Source organism: Psittacula echo, assembly GCF_963264785.1.
Source record: "Psittacula echo genome assembly, chromosome: 22".
Lineage (NCBI taxonomy): Eukaryota > Metazoa > Chordata > Aves > Psittaciformes > Psittacidae > Psittacula > Psittacula echo.
In genome coordinates, this window is record NC_137758.1 from 3,964,501 (window position 1) to 3,978,196 (window position 13,696).

Below are 13,696 nucleotides of genomic sequence, written 5' to 3' on the forward strand. Positions count from 1 at the left end.
ATGGGGACAGGGATGGAAGCACAGGGTGCTCCTTGCAGCACATCCACCACCGTCCTGCTTTGGCAGAGGGCTCTTTGCAGCAGGAGAAACTGTACCAGGAGGCTCTGCAGCCCTGGGTCCCCACCATTTTCAGTCGATGTGCAAGCAGGCAGGATGAGGATGCATTCAGGCGGGTGCCTGTTCCCTGTATCACATCCCCATCCCTTGCTTTTTGGCTGCAGCAGAGATGCTGGGGCCAGGGCAATGAAAAAACCTGGAGGCAGAGCAAGCTGCCTCCTGGCTGCAGCATCCCTGCGCCTGGGGCTGCTGCCTGGCACCTCACTTGAGGACCCCAGAGCCCAGGATGGGGCACCCCCATCTGACAGCACACCCCAAGGCCACTACACTGGGGGTTGCACATGTAATGGTGGTGCTACAGCAAAGGCAAGCAGGGAGAGGCAGGGGCCCTGTTGCCCCCCCCAGCGGACCCGGCTTGGCACATTCACCCTTCCCAAGCAGTGCTTTGCCCAAAGCTCTGCAGCCCCGCTGCCAGGGGCAGGGACAGCAAACCTGGGCTGCACGGGGCCAGGGCACTGCCGTGCCGTGGGGTACAGGCAGCTCCCATGCCCGCAGTGTCGGCAGCGCCAGCTCTCTGCATTGCAGCACCTCCTGCCTGCACAGGGTCGGCACCGTCCCTGGTCCCCATGGAGGGCACAGACCCCCCAGCAACGCCAGCAGGAGCTGGGTGAGATGAGCTGCGCCAGTGCTCAGCACTGAGCGGGCTTATGGGGACAGAGATGCAAGGGAGCGGCTGCTGCCGGGGCAACCCAAGGGCACGCAGGAGCTGGGGCAAACTTCACCATCCCTCGATGCCAAATGCTCTGTGGCTTCTCTCCAGCAGCGCTGTGCAAACATGGGGCTGGGGGAGCACAGCAGAGCCCCTTGGCCGAGGGTACCAGAGCAGCAGTGTGTGGCTGGGGCTGGCAGCTCAGCACCACCCCTCGGTTTGGCTGCCGGCACCGGGCATCACCGCAGCCTCCTTGATGCGATGCGATGGGCTGCGGCAGTGGGCACGGGGCTTGTGTGCGCTGTGGGGCAGCCCGGCACGGTGGGGCACATGCATGCGGGGGGGTGCGTGGCAGCAGAGCGGCGACAAGGCAGCAGTGTTAGATGAGAAGTGATGCAGAGCCAAAAATAACCCCCAGGCTGTAGCTCTGACCAGGTGTCACTGAGGAGAAGGAGCAGGGAGAGGCTGGGGCTGGCTCATGTGCCCATGGATCCCATGGCACTACAGCCAGCTATGGAGGTGCTCCCTCCCCAGGGTCCCTGTCCCAGCCCTGGGGCTGTCACCCCAAGGATGCCATTGCCTCGCCAACACAGCCTCTGCAGCAAAACGAAGAGCCACAGACCAGAGACACAAACCAAGCCCCCGGTGCCAAGAGCTGCACCATGCTCAGGGCTTGCAGAAGGGGCAGCCCATGGGTGCTTTGCCACTGCTCAGGTGCACTGGGGCAGCCCATGGGTGTCCATGGAGCGTGGTAGGTGCCAGACTGGCGCCGGCTGCGCTGTGCATCGCTGCGGTCCCCCCTCCGTCAGCATCGCGGCAGCTGAGCGAGGGACAGCCACGCGTTTATTTTTAACTGGCTGGGGAGGGCGGGCTTGGTGCCTCCTTGGTTATATCACTAAATCCCTGCCGGCCCTGTTAGTTCCAGCACAGTGAGCCCTGTGCTGCGCTCCAGTAACTGTTTCGGCCCTCCTGGTCCTCTTGGGGCCACGTCCTGCCTTGGACCATGGGCTCCTTGGAGCCAGCTGTGTGCCCAGCTGGAGAGCTTGGACCATCTGCTCCCCATGAGTGGGCAGTGGGTCACCAGGACCCTGTGCCCCCACAACCCTGACCTCCCACCTCATTGCCCAGGTGCAGGGTAGGATAGGTGGCCAGGTCTCCCACTGCCTGCTCCACCTCCCCAGGGGAAGGGATGGTGCATGGGGACCATGACCACATCTCCCACTCCCACAGCCCTTTTGGGGACAGAGCAGGAGGAAACCAGGGCAATTCATGGCTACTGTGTCCTCATCCTGGTGGCACATGCTATGCAGGACAGGGCCAGCGCTTTCCTGTGGGAGCACTGTCTGAATCCCAGGCAGGATGGGGATGCCAACGATGCTTATGGCCACCACAGCCCCCTCTCCATCCCCACAAGCTGCCATGGTCAGCCACAGCTTTTGGCAAAGCGGCAAAGGGTTAAGCCGTGCAGCGGGGCCACGTGACGCTCCAGGGATGCCGTTTTCCTGAAGATCAGGACGGATTAGGGTGGAATATCCAGACGAGCATTCCTTGTGTGGTGCACCCCCCCCCATCCCCACCACGGCCCCTCGCTGGTGACCTTGGCTGGTGAGCTCCTGCCACCATCCCCACCATGTCCCCTCCCAGCACCACGGCTCTGGAGCAGGCTTGGATGGCACCAAGTGGGGTCCAGGCGCTGGAGGAGTCTGCGGTGCAGGGGTTGGAATGGGCACCATCCCCATGCCCATCACAATCCCCATCCCCTGCAGCTGGGTGCTTGACCCATGGTGCTGTGGACAGGAGCAATGGGGGTGCCCTGCTCAACCCCCACCATGACCCCCTCTTCTTCCCGAAGTGCATGAGGCTGGTGCCTGCCCAAGAGCCACCCAGTGCCCGCACGGACGCCGCAGGCAGCACCGGGAGCCATGTCGGGTTCCTACGATGAGTCGGCAGCGGCTGCAGAGGAAACGACCGACAGCTTCTGGGAGGTGAGTCCCAGCCATGCTCTGCTCCCATGGGGCCCCCATTGCTGTCACTGCACCCAGGGTGGCCCCGCATGGCAGGGGACAGTGCTTGCTGCGGGCATGCCTGCCATGGTGGCTTTGGCATCCAAGCCAGCTCTGCTGGAGCTCTCACCCTCGGCTGTCCCCAAGGGGTGCAGAGCAATGGAAGGGACCAAACAGAGCTGGGTTTGAGCAGCCCCAAAGCAAAGGCTCCATCCCTGTACCCCCAAAGTGCCTGGTGCCACCCCTATCCCCACCAAAGGTCAGCTGAGGTTTAGGGCTCTCTGGACGCAGCTCCCATGCCTGTCTGTCTGCATCCCCCTCCCAGGTGGGGAACTACAAGCGCACAGTGAAGCGGATCGACGACGGGCACCGTCTCTGCAATGACCTCATGAACTGCGTGCACGAGCGGGCCAAGATCGAGAAGTCCTATGCGCAGCAGCTCACTGACTGGTCCAAGCGGTGGAGGCAGCTCATTGAGAAAGGTGCCATCGAGAACCGGCTCCCCCAGAGCAGCCGGGTCCCGTGGGTACCCGTGCACCAGCACAGCTTCACCTGGTAGAGGTGGAGGGGGTAAGGGTTATGCGGTGATGCTCAGCTCTCCCCTCTGCCTCCCAGGGCCCCAGTACGGCAGCCTGGAGAAGGCGTGGGGTGCCATCATGACGGAGGCAGACAAGGTGAGTGAGCTGCACCAGGACGTGAAGAACAGCCTGCTGAATGATGACTTCGAGAAGGTCAAGAACTGGCAGAAGGACGCCTACCACAAGCAGATCATGGGAGGCTTCAAGGAGGCCAAGGAGGCTGAGGATGGCTTCAGGAAAGCCCAGAAGCCCTGGGCCAAGAAGCTCAAGGAGGTGAGAGGAGAAGCGCTGCATGTCATGGGGCATCCCTGCCATCTCCTGGCTCCAGGTCCGAGTGGCACCTCCCTGCAAGCAGCGGGATGGGCAGGGAGCTGTGTCTGCTGCTCTGATGTGTCTTCTCTCCCCAGCTGGAGACAGCCAAGAAAGCCTACCACCTAGCATGCAAGGAGGAGAAGCTGGCCATGACCCGGGAAGCCAACAGCAAGGCCGATCAGTCCAACACCCCCGAGCAGCAGAAGAAGCTCCAGGACAAAGTAGAAAAGTGCAAGCAGGATGTGCAAAAGGTGCGAGGCATCGGGCAGGGAAAAGCGGTGGGAATGACCACTGTGGCCCTCTTCCCCCATTCATTCCCATTTTGCCATCCATATGCTCCTATAGAAGTGTGATGACTTGCAGACAGTGCTCAGGGGAGCGTGAGCAAGGCAGAGATTCACCCCTTTTACCAGGGCAAAATCTCTCTGGTAACAGACTTGATTTCACCCACAGAGGGGCTCTTATCTCAACCTGGGCTCCCCAGCATGGGAGCCTCCAAACCAGGCCCTCTCAGCACCCACAGAGGGGCTCTGAGGTGCTCGGGGTATAACCAAGGTACCTTTGCAGACTCAGGAGAAGTACGAGAAGGTGCTGGACGAGCTGAACAAGTGCACCCCGCAGTACATCGAGAGCATGGAGCAAGTCTTCGAGCAGTGCCAGCAGTTTGAGGAGAAGAGGCTCAACTTCCTCAAGGAAGTGCTCCTGGACATCAAGAGGCACCTGAACCTGGCCGAGAGCAGCAGGTAGGTGCCTCCTGTGCTCGCTGGGCAGAAAGGGCCCATGCAAGGTCTCCTTATAGTGCCTGGAAGGCAAATCAAGCCCTGGAGGGATCGGGTGCTTCCAGACAGCCCATTGCCGCTCCAGTACATCCTGGTGACCATGGCGTTGGCCAGAAACAGGCATGGGCACCACCATGGTCACTAAGATGCACTGGAGTGGCAGGAGGCCTGTGCCTTGTAGTGGGTAACCCCACCTGGGCATGTCCCCATCTAACCCGTCCACAGTGGGGTCCACCCTACCTGCAGCCCCCTGACCCCCACCTCTCCTGCAGCTATGCCAACGTCTATCGGGAGCTGGAGCAAGCCATCCGCCTCTCGGATGCGCAGGAGGACCTCCGGTGGTTCCGCAGCACCAGCGGCCCCGGGATGCCCATGAACTGGCCGCAGTTTGAGGTGAGGCTGAGCACCACGGCTGTGCTGGCAGCCCCACAGGGCAGCCGGGCGCTCAGGGGCTGGTTGCTCTGTGCTTGCAGGAGTGGAACCCGGACCTGACGCACACGATAACGCGGAAGGAGAAGCAGAGGAAGGGCGAGGGGGTGACCTTGACCAATGCCAGCGGCACGGGCGAGAGCGGGGCACCGGCGGGCGAGCGCGGGAGGTGAGGGCTGGCAGGGTGGGAAGATGCTATGGGAACGCTGCAAGTGCTATGGGGATGCAGGATGTCCTGGTCCTCATGAGCTGGGGTCGTGCTGCAGCCACTGCTCCCCTGTAGCCTCAGGGAAACTGCAGCATCCTTCCAGCGGCACCCGGTGCCTGCCCCAGTCCTCCATCCCTTGCCCACTCCTACAGCCCCTCTTCCTCTTTGCTGTAGCGTGAGCAGCCACGACCGTGGGCAGACCTACAGCGCCGAGTGGTCCGATGATGAAGGCAGCAACTCCTTCAACACCAGCGAGGCCAATGGTGGCACCAACCCCTTCGACGAGGAGTCGGTGGGGAAGGGTGTGCGGGTGCGGGCTCTGTACGACTACGATGGGCAGGAGCAGGATGAGCTCAGCTTCAAAGCAGGTACGGTCCATTGTCAGTGCTGGGTTTGCTGGAGCTGCAGGTGCCCCATGTTTCAGTGGGAAATCCCTCAAATAACTTCTGGGTTATCCCAGCCCTTCAGGAAGCTGAACTGGCAGAAAGGGGAAAGCACAAGCTTAGCCCAAACCCAGGTGGGATGAGACCCATGAGGTCTCATGGGTCACCCCCTTGCCTTTCTACCCTACAAATCAGCATGCTCAAGATCAGTCCTAAACCCCCCAGCAGCTCCATCCAGCAGAGAAATAAGGTAGTAGAAGAAGTTCACAACAAACCTCTCCCCTTCCACCTTCCTCCCAGGTGATGAATTAACCAAACTTGGTGAAGAAGACGAGCAAGGATGGTGCAAAGGGCGCTTGGACAACGGGCAGCTAGGTCTCTACCCCGCCAACTACGTGGAGGCAATCTAAGTCTTGTGGTGTGCTCCTTGTCGCAGTCAGCAGCTCAATCCACCCTCCATTGCCTCCATCGCTCCACCAACCAGCCGTGGTGCTGTCTGGTCCTTCACTCCTCACAGTTAGAGATTCAGACATATTTTCCGACCAAGCTTTTATTTTTTTAAGAGTTGTCTCCGAAGAGTATTTTGCATAGCCGCTTTCTTCTTCTTCTTCAAGATAACGTGAAGCGAAAGATGACGTCGTCTGTTCGTCTGCGTTAGTTGATCTTTTCTCTGAACAAAAAGCCGATACCTCAAGATCTTAAATCCCAACCAGTGAGAGCTCCTGACCGGTTGGTTTTAAAGATACTGAAATCATGAGCCGCCTTCTGATTGGCTGGAACTGTTCCGAAATGCACAGCGCTGAAGCTCCTGGGACTAATCAAATTCATCCCAAAAGCCCAAGGTGGATTGGAGTCTGACTCCATGCTTCCGTGTTCTTCTCCCTGCTTCATCCTCCCTTCTCAAAGGAAGGGAATGAGCACCCCCCCTCTGGCTCTGCAGCCACCTGGCCTCATCCGCAGGCAGGGCCCTGCTCGTGGCAGATTTGGATGCCCAGGTGAGGTGGGACCAGCCTTGCCATGGAGCTTGGTGGCATCTCCTCAGCTTCCTCTTCCTGTTCGTGGCCGGAGCCGATGCCCTGCGTGTGCTGCAGGGAGCAGCATCGCCCTTCATGAGCGCAGTTATCCAGCTCCGGGTGGGATGGCCCTAAAATCCATCTGTTCCGAGAAGGACCCACCTGGAGAAGGACCCGCTGCAGATCAACGCTGCTGCAAGCACCTTCGCACCCAGCCTGGGCTAGCGGGGACCGGCTTGGATGCTGCTGGGGGCAGTCCCCATCCACCCGCTTCCTGGAGAGAGGCAGGAGCAGAGCAGAGATGAAGGATAAGCAACGTCCAGCCTTGCACAGTGCCAGCAGGAGCTGCAGCACCCAGAGGATGAGGAGGCTTGGTGCAGGCAGCAGACCCCAGTGTGGGCAGCAAAGCAGCTGCCTGGTGAAGATGACTGGAAACAAGACATGCCAAAAGGGGAACGGATGCAAGCTTTGCCCTTTGCTTCTCCTCAAAGGGCTCTCACCCTCCTGCACTTGGGTTCTGCAACCGGCTATGGCATGGATAGGAGCCCCTCAGCACCCAGGGATGCTGCCACCCAGCACAGTCACCCCAACCCCTCTGCCCCAGGCATGTTTGCTATCCTGAGCTCTTCCCTACAGATCATCTCTTTGTTTTCCCTGTTCCATCCAGCATCAGCGCCCTCATCTCCCTGCACACTCCTCCTGCTCCTCTCCTGCCCTCTCTGTTGCTTTGTGAATTTCTTGGCCCCAGGCATCAAGTGTTCTCAGGAGGCAGGAGATGCTCCATGTGCTGGGCACGGCGGGTGAGAGCTGCGCTGCCCCTCGCCCCTGCCAGGTATGCAAGAAAGCAGAAACCACACAAAACAGTCAGGCAAAACCCAACCAACCTCCTGTCTCAGCAATGCACCCCGGTTTTTTGTACATTGATGGTGTAATTTAAGAAGTATATATATAATATATATATATCTCGTGATTGTAGTACCGTGGATACAACAACGAAAAGCAGCAAGCGAAAATACCTGAGCTCTGTCAGCGTCCTTCGGGTCCGGGTCCTTGTGTGCCTCCCTGCTCCAGTCTTGCCCCCATGGAGGAGGCTGCCGGGGTAATGGACCCCCCCTACCTCGGGGAGCCACAGTCACAGGGACACCCCCACACTGAGGGTTTGGGGTGCAGTGGGAAGGGGGCTCAGATGCAGCGCTGGGGGGCTGAGAAGGGGAGGAGCAGACACTGCCTTTGGGAACTCCCCTGCTAACGCGTGGGGTAAAACCTTGTGAAAGGCATGGGGTAACTCGGGATAAAGCAGTTTCTGGGGTTGGTCCCAGCATCAGCCCCCAGCCCAGCAGAACCCGGGCAGGGGGAGATGGGGGAGCCCTGGCACAGCGAGTTGGTGCTGACAGAAGTGACAGAGCCTCTTGGGCTCCTTATGAGTGCTGAAACCTTGGGAATAAGGACCAGGACAGGGCCATGGACAAGGGGGACAGGGTGGTGAGACCGGGATCATGGGGTTATGGAGGCACTCACTGGGCTCTTGATGGAGAGGGGGCAGAGAAAAGGGATTGGTTTCCCCTTGTTTAAAGGCTGGAGCTGCAAGAGGTCTGGTGAGAAACCCAGTCCTGCTGCAGTGGATCTGCTGTGTCAGGTCCCCACATCCCCACGTTCACCCTCCCCAGCTGGCCCCAGCTCTCCCCCTTCCTGATCACCTTCCTCACAGCGACACGCAGCCAAGGGACCTGTGACACAGACCCGAGACTTGGGGCACCAGCACCGCCAGCACATCCTCCTGGTGCTTCCCACACCGCTGCAGGAGCATCGGTCGCGCACAGGAAACCACAAGGCAGATCTTCCCCCTTCCCTTTATCTCCCCACCATTTTTCCAGAGGCCAAGGCAGTTTTCCTCCTTCCCCTGTTCCTTCAGTGCCCTCCATCCCTCCAGCGGGGAAGCTTGCAGGGCTGGAGGAAGCGTGGCTGCTTTGCGGCCATGTGAGCAGGATGGCACAGGCAGAACAAACCCCAAAGGGCAGGAGCCATCACAGGCAGCTATGCTAAATTAAAACCAAAACACCAAGAACCAGGGTTTTTTCTTGTTTTAAAGCTCCCACAAAGCATCTCATGGGGCCCGGGGCCCATCACCCCACATCATCTGAACCTAAACCACAACTTGCTGCCAGCCCAAACCAGAAAGCAAATATACAAATAAAGATGCAATATAAAAGACCAACATCACCAGGTAACTCAGGCTGTCGGGAAATGTGCAGTGTAAGCAACCCCCGGGTTTCTGTCCCAGTCCAGGCTCAGGGGGTTGCGTTTCTGATTTACTGTCCAGAGGGAAATGGCAAATCTGCCACCTCCCTTTTCCAGAACTCTGGAAGCAGGCAGTCCAAAAACCAAATCCAAATCAAGGGAAGCGCTCTGTGCCAAGGCCAAGGAGCTGGGGGCTTCGGGAGGCTCTGGGTGACCCCATGCCCAAGGATGCGGTCCCAGCTGAGGGGGACCCCCACTACTGGAGGGATGCCCATGGTGGACAGCCCTGCACCCACCTTCTACAGCTGCTCCCTTTGCAAAGTGCCCCAAATCCCTGCAGAGGGACAAAGCAGAGCTGGGAAGCAAAGGGAGGATGCGCCCATCTGAGGGGATGCCTGTGGTCCCCAGGGCACAGCCACCCCGCTCCCAGCATCCCTGGGTGCTGCTGGTGCCAGGCTGCTCCCGCATGGGCACAGCCAAGGGCAGCCACAGGTGCCCTCGTTCCCTCAGATGCCATTGTCCCAGCTCATGCCTGTGCTTTGTCCTCCCCAAACAATGGCTGGGGCAATGCCACCTGCAGCCAGCACCTGGAGGGAGGGGAGGAGGGAGGGACAAGCTTGGCCACTGTGAGCACAAAATGCAGGCAGCCCCTTTCTTTACAGCTGAGGTGCAGCAATGGGCAGAACTCCTCCATCCTGAACAGAGCTGAGGGTCAGGAGATGCTCTGTTAGGGTCAATCCAGAGCAGCCCCACTGCAGCCCCACTGCACCCCTCCTAATGGGCACTGAAGGCAACTGGTCCCACAACTGGGCTGGTGGAGAGATGGGAACAGGCTCTCACCCGAGGGGAATATGGTCCTGATGCTTGTGGGGATCTTGAGGTGTCCAGCTTGGCCTCTGTGTCCTGGCAATGCCCTGGGGCTGTAGGGTAAGGGGCGATGTGCCAGGGCGAGAGACCTGAGGGCAGGACTCCTGTGTCCCCCAGCTCCTCCCCTGGGTGACCCCAGCTGCTCTCCCACCATCAATCCCTGCCAAAGGGCACCAAGGTTGTGGGGAGCCCCATGACAGGCACAGATTTATCTGCCTTTATCTCACCCCCATCAACCCCACACTGGTGCTTATCCCTTAGCTGGGGGTCATCCCTCCTCTCCAAGGCTGGGTGGTGACAGGAGTCCTGTGGTCCATTGGCAGCGGGATGGAGCCCCTCAGCATCCCGGTCCTTGGCGCTGGCAGATGGCTTCTGTGGCTGGGAGGCAGGGGGAGGCAGCGAGGGTCCCCTGTCCCTGCCGGGGCGCAGGTGCCTCCACTCAGACCGGGTGCACGAACTGGTAGACCAGGCGCTGGGAGATGTCGGGCTTCCGGATGATGCCTTTCTTGTAATACTGCCGGATGGAGCGGCTCAGTTTGTCGTAGTTCATGGCCGGGCGGTTCTTGCGGATGCCCCACAGGCGCGCCACTTGTGCCGAGTCCTCGATCTTGAAGATGCCTGGGAGAGGAACAGCGCCCGGGGGGTTACAGCCTTGTCTGCACCCCCTGACCTGCCAGCACCCACCGTGGGGCCGCTGGAGCACCCACCCTTCTCCTTGTTGAGCCAGCGGATGAAGCGGCCGTAGTTGTGGGGTTTCAGCAGCAGCTCTTTGAGGAACTGCCAGAGGTGGATGGGTTGGCCAGCGCAGGATGAGTCCGCTTCACTGTCGGCCCAGCCAGCATCACCTCCTGCTGTGGAGAGGGATGGGTGAGATGAGAGAGGAGAGAAACCGTGCTGCTCTTCACCATCCTGGGGACCTGCAGGAGTCCTCAACTGGAAAACCTCAGCTCAACGCTCGTCCATCTCCGGAGGCTGGGTCTGGAAGCACCGCTTTCTCCTCCCTATCTTGGAGCTGGGGAAACCGCTCCATCCTGCCCTGGCACAGCCCCACTGGGACTCACAGGGTGCAGGAGTCTTGTGGTCATTTCCCCTCGGTTGCACCTTGCAGGGGCTGCTGTGGGGCAGAGGGAGTGCGACCACATGGATGCTGCTGCTGCAGCTGCTGCCGCACACCAGATAATGGCAATTAAGCAGGGAGCGACCTCCCACCCACCCCAGGCCTGTCTGATGCAGCAGTGAGGCCGATGGAGCTGAGCCCACACAGAACTCACCGCAGTATCTCCCATCTCCAGGGGTGGCTTTTTCCTTCATCCAGGCAGCTGGAAGGCAGGAGCAGGCATCAGAGGAGCATCTTTCATTTCCAGCATCGCCCACCCGCCGGTCCCCAGCACCCACCAGACTTCCAGATGTCGAGGTGGGCATGCAGGATGTCCCCGCAGGCAGGCGAGCGCTGGCAGAACTGCTCCTCGGACATGGCACACAGGTCCTTTCCCGACAGCTCCTGGAAGGACTTCCCGATCTGCGGCAGCCGGTACTGGTGCTCCGTCCATAGGATCCACTTCTGCACATTGCCAGGGCTCCAGTCCACAGGGTCTGGAGGCAGTAACACCCCAAGGAGGATCTCGGTGATGCCCAGTGGCACCAGTACCCCAGGGGACTCGGACCTGGGCTGTCCTGTTCCCTTTGCACCCAACCCTACCCTTAGCTCAGGTAATGCAGCAGCCTCCAGGCTGTCCCCATCCCCACACTCTTCTCTGCCCATTCCTAACGTCCAGGGAAAATGGGATAACGAAATGGATGATCCAAGTCCTCACTACACACGCACACCCCCAAGATGCAACTGTGAGGCTGAAAGGCACCTCCGTATTAATGCCCTGGGAGGGGAAGGGCTCAGCAAGAGGCTGCCGTGTCCCTGCAGCTCCCTGGCTCTATGGCAATGGCTCGGTCACGCTGTCACCCCGCACCCAGCACTGGGCTCTGCCCATGGCTTTAGCTCCTGCCCCGGCACATCCCTCCCTCTCTGCACCCCATGGCTGTGGGGACACTGACCTGCAGCGATGTTGAGCAGCTTGCAGGCCGTCTCGATGTCCTTCAGCACTTCACCCACCACCATGCTCTGTACCTGCTCCAGAGAGTGCTCCTCCAGGGGCAGGCTGGCCTGCAGGTCCCCCTCGGCCCCCAGCCCCAAGCCCTGGCTGTCAATGATGGGACATTGCTCCGGCTCCTTCTGCGCCTCCCCTTGCCCACCTTGGGCACCGCTTTGGGATGGCTCCCCCAGGTCCTTGGTGGTCCAGGCGATGTCCTCGGAGTAAATCATGTCGAAGTAGTGCAGGCACACAGTGGGCAGCGGCTGCTGAGGGGTTGTGGGGGGGCTCGGGCTGCCTGGGCAGCCCCAGCTCCGGTTGTGGGGGTCCCGTGGGGCAGTGTCCGGCCAGGCGAGGCGGCCGGGGGGCAGAGCGCTCAGCGCGGGGCTGGCGCTGCCCATCGCTGCGCTCAGCACCGGCTCCAACCCTGCTGGAGAGGAGAAGAGGAGAGGAGATGCTCAGCCCGGCACCGGCTCCTGCCCTCTGCCCAGCAGCCAGGCACAAAGAGAGGAACTAAGCCTGTTAGAGGGGAAAAAAGCATCCAAAGAGAACCCATGGCTCCCTGCAAGCCCCTGGATGAATGCAGGCTGGGATCAGCCATGGGGCTGGGGGCTGTCCTGATTTGGGGAGGACACTGCAGCAGACAGCAGGGAGAAGCAGGTCCCAAGCACCACAGGCTCTTAGGCTCTCCCTATGAGTTCCACATTGGGTTGGCAGCAGTTCAGTCCCAGCCCCGTGCCCTGTGCCTCGCAGGGGCTCTGAGGACCTGCTTGGGCAGCCTGTGGGCATCAGAGGATGCCTAAACCATATAGGCACATTTCTGTGCATGGAAAGCATGACCTGCTGCTGCTTTAACCTAAGGATGCCCCTGCACAACAGCGCCCAAATCCAGCTCCCCGAGCCTGAGGACTGCCCCAGATGAGACCTTTCCTTTCATTCTCTTGCAAGAAAAACTACCCCACATCAGCCCGTCCCCATCTGTCTCCAGCACGCCGGAGTCCCGGAGGCCACGGAGGAGAGGATGAGCCTGCTGAATTTCCATAGCAACACCAGGGAACAGCTCCATCCATGGAGAAACTTCCCCACAAAACACCCCGAGGCTTTGGGAAGAGAAAGTGGGTGCCGGAGAGAGGCTGCCCATGGGCACAAGGGGTGTGCACAGCACCCAACTGCCCCCACCACCCAAACAGTTTCCCTGAGAGACGGTGCTGGCTTCCAAACCTCTCCTTGACTCGCCCTGGATTAAAGGAAGAGCTTTAGAAGATCAGCGCTAAATCCAGCCCCACGCTGCTCCCGGCACAAAAGGGAAGTGGTAACAGCTTGTGCAGCTCCAGCCTGATGTACAGCACCGGGGCTCACTGGGGAGAGGATGGGGGTCTTGTTCCCAGGGTCTGCGGGATGCTCCGGGGTCCTGGTGCATCCTTTGCAGCGGAGCAGCGGGGCTGTGGAGCCGCCCTGGGCACAGGGCAGGATGACGGCCCCGGCCTCATCCTCTCCCCATCCCGACTGGGACCAGAAGGACCCGATCCCTGGGGCCAAGCAGCCACCGTGCAGCCGGTGCTGTACTCCCAGGGCGGGGGCCCTTGTTTGACTTTGTCCCGCTGCGGCACGCAGGCGGCCGGGCTGGGTGGGACCTGTTTGCTCCCAGAAGCCGCTTCCCTCTCCTCTCCCGTTGTGCAGTTCCCTGGAAAAGCAGAGGCAGGAGGGGCAGCCGCGGGCGCAGGGAGATGCTCACAGGGAGCACGGACCCACATGGACCCCCAGAAACCCTCCCATGCCCTGCCCAGGCTGAACAAGGCTCTTTGGTCACTGCATCAACAGCAAGCGCTTTCTGGCCTGTGCGTGCTGCTGATGGTGAGCATGGGCTCTGCACCAAAGCCTTCCTGCAGCGAAGCCAAATCAGCGCAGCCTTGTGCTCATCCTGCTGCTCCGGGCAAGAGGGGAAGTGATAACAGAATTGGTTCTTGCAACGCTTGCACCCTGCCATGGGCAGGATCTGGCTCAGAGCAGAGGAGGAGCAGATCCCAAACGAGGAT

At 60.4% G+C, this 13,696-nt stretch overlaps 2 protein-coding genes across 2 annotated transcripts; one reads left to right on the forward strand and one right to left on the reverse strand.

Moving 5' to 3' along the window:
- Positions 1 to 2,688: 2,688 nt before the first annotated feature.
- PACSIN1 (protein kinase C and casein kinase substrate in neurons 1) lies at positions 2,689 to 5,868 on the forward strand (the record flags this gene model as incomplete). The annotated part of the gene is made up of 9 exons (XM_080632962.1): positions 2,689 to 2,751; positions 3,095 to 3,251; positions 3,385 to 3,620; positions 3,755 to 3,910; positions 4,227 to 4,402; positions 4,711 to 4,831; positions 4,912 to 5,036; positions 5,250 to 5,443; positions 5,759 to 5,868. 9 exons carry the CDS (start codon positions 2,689 to 2,691, stop codon positions 5,866 to 5,868), a joined length of 1,338 nt encoding a protein of 445 aa, XP_080489088.1.
- Positions 5,869 to 9,876: 4,008 nt separating this feature from the next.
- On the reverse strand, positions 9,877 to 12,061 carry SPDEF (SAM pointed domain containing ETS transcription factor; the record flags this gene model as incomplete). The annotated part of the gene is made up of 5 exons (XM_080632720.1): positions 9,877 to 10,194; positions 10,284 to 10,427; positions 10,848 to 10,895; positions 10,972 to 11,169; positions 11,626 to 12,061. The coding sequence occupies 5 exons, from the start codon at positions 12,059 to 12,061 to the stop codon at positions 10,016 to 10,018; spliced, it is 1,005 nt and encodes a 334-aa protein (XP_080488846.1). The 3' UTR covers positions 9,877 to 10,015.
- Positions 12,062 to 13,696: the final 1,635 nt, after the last annotated feature.